Source organism: Orycteropus afer, unplaced genomic scaffold (assembly GCF_000298275.1).
Source record: "Orycteropus afer afer isolate SDZICR_OR568_19922 unplaced genomic scaffold, OryAfe1.0 scaffold00099, whole genome shotgun sequence".
NCBI lineage: Eukaryota > Metazoa > Chordata > Mammalia > Tubulidentata > Orycteropodidae > Orycteropus > Orycteropus afer.
In genome coordinates, this window is record NW_006921686.1 from 7082671 (window position 1) to 7092145 (window position 9475).

Below are 9475 nucleotides of genomic sequence, written 5' to 3' on the forward strand. Positions count from 1 at the left end.
TCCTTTCTGTCTCCACAGGGCTGCCAAAACTCAAAAACTCACTGCCCTCCAGTCATTCCGACTCATTGCCACCCCCATGGGGTTTCCAAGGCTATAAATCTTTACTGCCTCCTCTTTATTCCCCAGAGTGGCTGGTGGGCTTGAACCACTAACCTTTTGTTAGCAGCCAAGTGCCTTAACCACTACACCACCAGAGCTTCTTATATAGTTTCCTGTTCTAGGTATTTCCTGTAAGTGGGGTTGTACAGTATGTGTTATTTTTGTGACTGACTTAGGTCACTCATCTTAATGTTTTCAAGGTCCCTCATGTCACTGCAGGTACCAGAACTTTATTCCTCTTTGTGGCCGAGTAATAATATTCCATGGTGTGTGTGTGGACCGCGTCTTGTTTACCCATTCATCTGTTGGTGGCCACTTGGGTTGTTTCCACCTTTTGGCTGCTGTGAATCGTGCCGCGATGAACATTGGTGGCCTGTTTGTGCCCCCACTTTCAGCTATTTTGGGTGGATGCCTGGAGTGGAATGGCAGGGTCATTGGCAAGTCTGTGTTTAACTTTTGGGGGAGCCGCCAAATGGTTTTCCACGGCAGCTATACCACTTTCCATTCAGATTTCTCCACATCCTCACCAGGTTTATTTTTCAGTGTGTTTTGATAACAGCCATCCTCAAAAAAAAAAAAAAAAAAAAACCAAAAAACAAATTCATTGCCATTGAGTCCATTCTGACTCATAGCGACCCCCATAGGCTTTTGAAGACTGTAAGTCTTTATGGAAGCAGACTGTCTCATCATTCTTCCTTGGAGTGGCTGATGGGGTTTGATCCACCAACCATTCGGTTAGCAGCCAAATGCTTTAACCACTACACCACCAGACCAGCAGCCAGTACAGTGGGGGTGAAGTGCTGTCTCATTGTGATTGCCATTTGCATTTGTGTAATAACTAAGATCATTGAGCATCCTTTAATGGGCCATCCGCCGGGGGTGTTCATCTTCAGAGAGACGTCTGTGTGTGTGTCCTTTGCTCATTTTTCCGATGAGGTGGTTTCCTTTTGGCTGCCCAGTTGTAGGTGTTCTTCATATGGTCCGCTGGCAAACCCCCATCCGAATTACAGATACCGTCTCTCATTCTGTAGGGTGTCTTTTCACGGCTTCTGTTGCTCCAGCTTTTAGTGTCTTATCTAAGAATCCATGACCAAAATCAAGATCCTGAAGATTGACCCCTGTATTTTCTTCTAAGCGTTCTAAGGTGGTAGTGCTTGTATTTTGGTTGTTAATCCCTTTTGAGTTAATTTTCATGCTCCCTGATTATATATATATATATATATATATATATGTATGTATTTCTTTTTTTTAATTGTGATTTGGGTGAAAATTTACATAGCAAATTTACTTTCCATACAGCAGTTCACATACACTTTGTCTCATGACATTGACCACAATTTACCACAATGCAACAGCCCCCCTCCCACTTCCTCCCTATGGTCACCTCTTCCCTGTGTCCATCCCTCCATGCACTCCTGCCCCCTGAGCTGTCTCCCTGTTCATTAACAGCCCTTCTTTCTCCCATGATTGTTCTCTCCAAGGAGTGTATGTACCTCAGATAAATGTTCAGCTCATATGCCTGTCTGTTGTTTGGTTGGAAGCCACAGGTGTGGGTCCAATTCCAGACCTGAAGGGCAGCTAGGGGCCATAGTCTCAGTGGTTCTACCAGGCTCTATCAGACCAGCAAACCTGGTCCCCCTCCCCCTTTTTTTTTCCAAATGATTTTGAGCTTTGTTCCATATTGTTCTCCTTCTCTATCCAGAATCTCCTACATAGATCCTCTTCCAAGCAGTTGACAGTAGTAGCCAGGCACCATCTAGTTCTTCTGGTCTCATAGTCATATAGGCTGCAGATCGGATGGTATACCAGTCGCTAGGACTAATTGTTTCCATGAATTTTTGTTTTTCTTCATTCGTCTTTGCTCTGGACGAGGAGAGACCCATCGTTTCATCTAGATGGCAGCTTGCAAGCTTTTAAGATCCAGTCACTACTCACCACAGTAGGGGGTGGGACAATGTTTTGTGTAGTATGTTATGCCAATTTGCTCCCTGATTTTTGACGTTTACCTCAAAACCCTCACACCCAGGAAGCCTAGGGTCATGCAGGGGAATTTGCTTCCTCTTCGGGTTTCCACAAGGAGCTCTGGTGGCGTAGCGGCTAAGGCATTTTGGCTGCTAATCAGAAGGTCAGCGGTTCAAATAAACCAGCCACTCTGGAGGAGGATGGTGAGGCAATCTACTTGTGTAAAGATTTACAGCCTTGGAAACCCAATGAGGGTCGCTATGAGTCAGGATCAGCTTGACGGCAGCGGGCTTGGGTTTTTTAGGGTTTCCATACCCCAGTGTCTCACTGGAGTCCCCGGGTGGTGCAGTGGTTAGTGAACTTGGCTGCTGACTGAAAGGTTGAAGGTTTGAGTCCACGAGAGGTAACTTGGAAGAAAGGCCTGGTGATGTTCAGAAAAACCGACTGTTGAAAACCCAGGGGAGCCAGTTCTGCCCTGACACACGCGGGGCTGCCGTGGGTCAGAGTTCACTCAGAGACAGCTGTGGTTTGTGGGGTTTTGAAGTGTCTCAGGGCCCTCCTTGTCCAGCTGTCTCTGGCTGTGTCCTTGGGCACCGAGCTCTCTGTCCCCAGTGTTACCCGGCACGGAGACGTTTCTGTGTTCGTTCCTTCAACAGTTGTTTCCTTTGCACCTACTCCAGGTCCTGTGTGGACAAGAGTGAAACAGACGAGGCCTTGGCCTCCCAGAGCCGAGTCGGGCAGGGGTCTGAGATCCAGCTGGCCTGACCGTGTTGCCTCTGAGGTCAGGCAGAGCTGAGACCCTGCCGTGTTCTTTCAGGAACAGAGACGGCTCAGGCAGGAGCAGGACCGTGTGGAGGGTCTTCGCCAGAGACTCCGGGAGGCCCAGGGACAACTCGATTCCCAGCCAGAGGACCAGCGGGAGCTGCTTCTGCAGGAGGTGCAGGAGGTGAGGGCCTCCCAGCCTCTCGGGGACCTGGTGTCCAGTACCCAGGAGTCCGGGCCCGGCCCCTCCTCCCTCAGACCTGGGAGTCTCCACCCCCCACCCCGCCCCATCGCCTCTTCACTCTGACCGGGGAGTCCAGGCCCCCCGGACTCCTCCTCCCTCAGACCCAGGAGTCCAGCCCCTTGCCCCCGGCCCTGCCTCTCTTTCCTTACCAGCCAGGAGTCCTGGTCCCCAGGCCCTGGGATCCAGACCCCCAGCCTTTTCTGCCCTCCCCTGCAGATGAGGGAACAGCTGGAGCTAGCCCAGCGTGCCTATGAGGACCTGGAGTTCCAGCAGCTGGAGCACGAGAGCCGGCGGGAGGAGGAGGGTCGGCACAGCCCTGGGGCCCGGGCACTCGACCCCAAGGTGCAGGAGCTTCAGGCCAGTGTGGCACAGCACAAGGTGAGTTGGCCCTGCTGGCCCTGCCTCCCCGGCCAGCCCCGTCCGTCCGCCCTGCTCTGTGCCTAAGCCTTTCCCCACCATGGCGTCCCGCCCGTGCCACGTCCCTTGGAACAGTAACTGATAGCAGATGACTTGACAGTTACTGTGTGCCCAGCACTGTTCTAAGCATATCGTGAGTATCAGCGCATTCAGTGCTTGCAACAGGTCTGTGAGGTGACATGTGAGGGGTGGGAGTAGCATCTGAACCTGCCTAAGAAGCACCATCAGCCCAGAGCTGATTCCTACAAGGCAGAGGTCCGACATACCTCCTCTCTCCAGTCTTTGTACCAGTTCTCACACCAGCCGTCCCTCCCCCAGCACTCTCTACTCCTCTGATGGGTTCAGTAATTCATTGCAATTGAACTCTGTTCAGAAAAACTGACTGTTGAAAACCCTGGGGAGCACAGTTCTGCCCCACAGAACTCACAGACAATGCTCATGATTATGGGGTTCGTTAAGGTAGTAACAGGCTACAATTCAGGATCAGGACGAACTTGGAAGTAACAGGATGTCTTCAATCAGCCGGCCTCTTCTTAGGCCGTGCCTGCAGGCTGGCCTCGGCCCCGGGGCCCTGCTCGGGCCTGGTCTCTGTCGTACTCGGGCAAGCATTACAGCTCTTTGGCCCCTGCTCGTAAGTGTCTGGAGGCCCCCATTCTGCCAGCCAGCCACTCAGCTCTCTCGGGCACAGAGTCGACAAGCCCATTGTAGCCACCTTGCTCTGTGGACCGGAAAGTCTGCTGCACCATCTCATGCCGATCTCCTGGTTCTTCCGCCGCCGTTTCTCTGTCTCTGGCCTTTGCCATGCTTGCTGTGGCTTCTCACCATCTTGCTCTGTCTTCGTTGTTACAGTTCTCTCTCTGTGTTCTGGGTCTAGGAGGTTCTTGGTACAGGGACCCTGGGTCCAAAGGACATATCTACACTCGGCTCTTATTCTTGACAGTAGTGAGGTCTCCCATGACCTGTGTGGGACTGGCTCTTTCAAGCCTGTTGTTGTTGTAATGTGCCGTCGAGTCGGCCCCGACTCATAGCAACCCTTCCTTGGGTTTCCGAGGCAGTATCACTAAGGAAGTAGGATTGCCCAACCTTCCTTCCGAGGTGTGGCTGGTGGGTTTGAACCGCCAGCCTTCTGGTTAGCAGTCAAGTGCTTTAGCCACTATGCTACCAGAGCTCCTTTCAAGCCTAGTAGGATGGCAAAACTGACCAATTCCCTCGTTAGGGTTCTATGCACCTTATTTGCATGGTCCTACCCAGTTTCTTCATGGCAGTTACAAGACCGTGTTTATAACAGCAATTCACAGTGCACCACACAGGTCCTATTGCGTCTTTTCCATTTTATAAATGGAGACACTGAAGCTCCAGGTGCTCAAGTCACTATTTCCAAGGTGACGTAGTTTGTACAAAGGAGCTTTGGTGGCATAGTGCCTAAGGCATTTGACTGCTAACCAAACGGCCAGCAGTTCAAACCTACCGGCTGCTCTGGGGAAGAAGAGTAAGGCAATCTACTTCCGTAAGGATTTACAGACTTGGAAACCCAACAGGAGTTGCTGTGAGTCAGAGCAGACTTCAACAGCAGTGGGTTTGGTTTTGGTTTGGTAGTTGGTAGAGGGTACAACTGGGAGCTCTGGTGGTGTAGTGCCTAAGGCATTTGACTGCTAACCAGAAGGCTGGCGGTTCAAACCCACCAGCCACTCCTTGGAAGGAAGGTTGGGCAATCTACTTCCATAGTGATACCTCCTCAGAAACCCAAGGAGGGGTTGCTCTGAGTCGGATCCCACTTGATGGCAGTGAGTTTGGTTTTCTTTGGGGGTAGAACTGGCTTTGAACCTGCTCAGTTGTCATCACAACACAGCTTCTTAACCTCTAGTCCTGAAATATGCTCCCACCAGTCCCTTCTGGGAGCTTCACTGCAAGTCCTGAGGGGGAAAAGCAACCTGTATGTGAAGCCATTTCCCAGAGTTCTTGGTAGAAAGCTCTGGGTGGGTCTCCTTCCCCACCTCTGTCTGCATCTCTCTCTGTCATACTCTCGTTTCCCCTCGTATGTCTCCATGTTCCTCCCCGTCTCTGTTCCCTCCTCTCTCTGCACGTCTGTCTGTCTGCTTCCTCTTGGTCACTCTTCTCTGTGTCTCTTTTGCCTCTCTCTCTTGGTCCCTTCTCTTGGTGACGTGCTCTGGGTCTCGATCTCTCGCGACTCCCTCAGCTCTCTCTGTATGTCGAATCCACCACCCTTCCACCCTGCCCAGGTCTCTTCTGGACCCCCAAGGGAGGAGGGCACCAGGGAGCTCAAGCCAGAGTCCCCTCCCCGGGCAGCTAGGTCCCAGGGCTCTGTGAGCAGGTGCTGCAGATTCCAGGTTCTCAAGGAGGACCCGGTTCTGGGGGAAGGTGGGCCTGGTTCTGGGGATGGGTGGGCATGGGGAACCAACTGGGGGCCTGGGGCCAGCTGAGTAACCTGGCCTCGGGGGTGCCCTGCAGCGTCGGATCCAGGTCTTGGAGGAGCAGCTCAAGTCGCTGGGGGAGCAGATGGTGGCTGAGAGCCGGGGGCTGAGCCGGAAGAAGGAGGAGGCCCTTCAGGCCCTGACACAGGTGAGTCTCCCCAGAGACCTGGTCCTACATCCTCCCTTCCTCCGGGGGCACCTCACCTCTTCCCTGTCCCTAGGTGTCTCCTTGTGTCGGGAAAAGCTGCTGGGAGGCCCCTCCCGCCTTTGCGAGGAGGATGGCCCTGCATTCTTGCCTTCCCCAGGAGCGGACCCGGCTGCTGGAACTCAGTCGCCTTCAGGGAGCGCCCGGCGGGGACTTCTCGGAGCCCAACCAGGCCCTTACTAAGGTATGGGGTTCCCTGTGCTGTCAGTCATTCTCCCCCAAGCCCCCCAGGAGTGCAGGTCCCCAGCCCCTCCTCCTGCAGACCCCAAAAGTCCCAGCCCCAGCCCCTTGCTCCTTGAGATCCTGGAGTCCCAGAGTACAACCCTTTCGTCCTGCAGACCTAGGAGTCCGGGCCCCCAGTGCTCCCCTTCCTCAGGCCTAGGAGTCCCCACCCACAATCTTCCTGTCCCTCCAACCCAGGAGTCTGGCTCCAAGCCCCTGTCCTTCCTCAGACCAGGGCTCTGGGCTCCCAGCCCCCCACTCCCAGACCCAGGGGTCTAGGCCCCCAGCCCCTCTGCCCTCAGACCCTGGAAGTCTCAGCCCTAGCTCCTTCCTCCCTGAAGTCCAGGAGCCTGGGCCCCCAACCTTCTCCTCCCTCAGACTTCAAAGTCCTGGCCCTCAGCTTCCTCCCGCCTCAGCCCCTGAGCCCCAGCCCCTGAGCCCCTCGTGACATGGAGGAGTCCCGGCCCCCAGGTCCTTGCTCTCAGGGAACTGGCAGTTTCCACCCACAGTGCAGCTTACGCAGGGGGGCTCAACGCTGAGCAGGCACCACACCCGAGCTCTTCATGGGCCTCCGGGCTTCAGTGTTTCCACCTGGGAAACGGGCTGGTGCTGGAGGCCTGGGCCGGAGCACCCGGGGACCGGGCTCCTCGGTGGCCCCTCCGCTCCCGCTAACCTTCACCCCGTCTGTCATCTGTCGTCTGTCGCAGCTCCTGTTCACCCACAAGACGGACCGCCGGCTGCTGGTGCTGCAGGACCCCGCCGCCCGCACCGCAGGCACCGCTGCCTCTTCCTGCCTCCTCTCGGTCCACAGCTCCCTGCAGGTGGGCCCCCCACTCCCTTGTTTTTCCTGAGTCTGGGTGTCAGCAGGGAGGGGCTGAGAGGAGATGGCCCACTGTGGGGGTGGGCTGTCCCCAGAACTTTCACTATGGCTCCCTGTGCCATGGGGGGTTGAGGGGTGAGGGTGGGGAAGTTCATCGGTGGGATCTTTATTAGGCGTTAGCCTGCCCCAAAACAAAATGGCAGAAAGGGGACATTTGTACCCAGGAATAAATTGTAAAAGCGCTCAAACAGGGCATATCGCTAAGAAGGTCTCCTGCAGTACCCAGTCTTCCTTCCAAAGAGTGGCTGGTGGGTTTGAACTGCCAGCCTTCTGGTTAGCAGTCAGATGCCTTAGGCACTATGCCCCAGAGCTCTCCTGTAAAGATAAACAGGCTTGGAAACCCTATGGGGCAGTTCTGTTCTGTCCTTTAGGGGTGCTGTGAGTCGGAATTGACTCAGTGGCAGTGGTTATTTTTTTTTAAATTGTTTCGTGCAATTTTTTCCCCAAAAAAGTGGTTATGTTAACTACTAGTTGCTTCTTTTTTAACTTCATATTATTTCACAGAGATTGTTTTCTGTGGACATGTGTAGCCCCTCATGACTCTTCATGACTGTAATGCTACCAGTATTCGCAATGACAGGAACACTGAAGTTCATGGTGTTGAGTCCTGTCGTACCAAGGAGCTCTGGTGGCGCAGTGCCTAAGGCATTTGACTGCTAACCAGAAGGTTGGCAGTTCAAACCCACCAGCCACTCCACAGAAGGAAGACTGGGCAATCTACTCCCGTAGAGTTACCTCCTCAGAAACGGACAGGGGGTCTCTATGAGTCAGAATTGACTTGAAGGCAGTGAGTTTCGTGGTTTGTTTTCTGGTGTACCAGGCACTGTTATAAATGCATTATGTGAGTTCACTCTTCAGTCTTTGGGTTCTGTTATCTTCATTTTATAGGCAGAGAACCTGGGGCAGAGAGGTTAAGTTACAAGTGTGTGGCAGAGCTGGGATTTCAATCAAAAACCAAAAACCCACTGCCATCGAGTTGTTTCCAATTCATAGTGACCCTGTAGGGCAGAGTAGAACTGCCCCAGAGGCTTTCCAGTGCTGTAACTTTTTATAGGAGCAGACTGCCTCATCTTTCTCCCACGGAGTGGCTCGTGGGTTTGAACTGCCAATCCTTTTGTTAGCAGCCAAATGCCTTAACCACTGCGCCATCAGAGCACCTTCTTTTGAACCCAGGCCCTCTGTTTCTAGAGCCTGTGCTCTTACCCACTCTGGGTTCTGGGTAGTACCCTATTCTGCCAGGTAGACGTTGAGTCCACTCTGCAGATGGTGACTGGAGGTTTTTGCAGTTTAAACAATGCTGTTAGGAGTGTGTGTGTGTGTGCGTATGTGTGTGCGTGCACGTGCGTGCATGTGTGTCGGTCCATCTTTGTACCAGCGAGTTAAACCAGTTGCTGTTGAGTCAATTCGAACTCATGGAGAGACCCCGTGTATGTCGCAGAAGAGCTGTGCTCCACAAGGTTTTCAGTGGGTGGTTCCTTCCAAAGCAGATCACCAGGCCTTTCTTCTGAGGTGCCTATAAACCAAAAACCAAGCCCACTGCCATCGAGTCAGTTCTGATGCACAGCGTCCCCCATTGGGTTTCTGAGGCAGTAAATCTTTACAGAAGTAGATTGCCCAATTTTTCTTCCGCAGAGTGGCTGGTGGGTTTGAACCGACAACCTTCTGGTTAGCAGTCAAATGCCTTAGTCACCGCGCCACCAGAGCTCCTTTGAGGTGCCTCTGGGTGGACTCACCTCCAGCCTTTCAGTTAGCAGCCAAGTGTGTGTACTGTTTATGTCACCCAGCAACTCCTTCATAGCAATTAATCTGTAGTTAATTAATGACAAATGATGTTACATTTATGTAAAATATATAACATACACCATATAACAATAAGCATTAACAGTTTTCTAGTATGAAACTATCATTAATAATCAATACCTAATGAACAGTAATACACATCATAATATTGCTATTGATTTTTCTCAGAATGCTGTTAATTTGTTTATCACTGTATGGTGCTTGTTATATATCATTTGTCATTAATTTAAGGAGGTCTGGTGGTGCAGTGGTTAAAGCATTCGGCTGCTAACCAGAAAGTCTAGTTCCAACCCACCAGCTGCTCAGCAGGAAAAAGATGAAGCAGCCTGCTTCCGTAAAGATTTACAGCCTTGGAAATGCCTTTGGGCAGTTCTATTCTGTCCTATGGAACTGACTGGTTAACAGCTGAATTTTTTTTTTTTTTTTTAATTAGGATTTGGGTGAAGATTTAC

The 9475-nt window shown here is 52.4% G+C and overlaps 1 protein-coding gene across 1 annotated transcript in view; it reads left to right on the forward strand.

The window, feature by feature from the left end:
* The window catches only part of PHLDB3 (pleckstrin homology like domain family B member 3), a 32084-nt gene that overhangs the window by 4109 nt on the left and 18500 nt on the right, over positions 1–9475 (forward strand). The window contains 5 exon segments of the mRNA XM_042781275.1: positions 2879–3007; positions 3284–3445; positions 5954–6064; positions 6222–6305; positions 7051–7164. Coding sequence (XP_042637209.1) covers positions 2879–3007; positions 3284–3445; positions 5954–6064; positions 6222–6305; positions 7051–7164 — 600 coding nt within the window.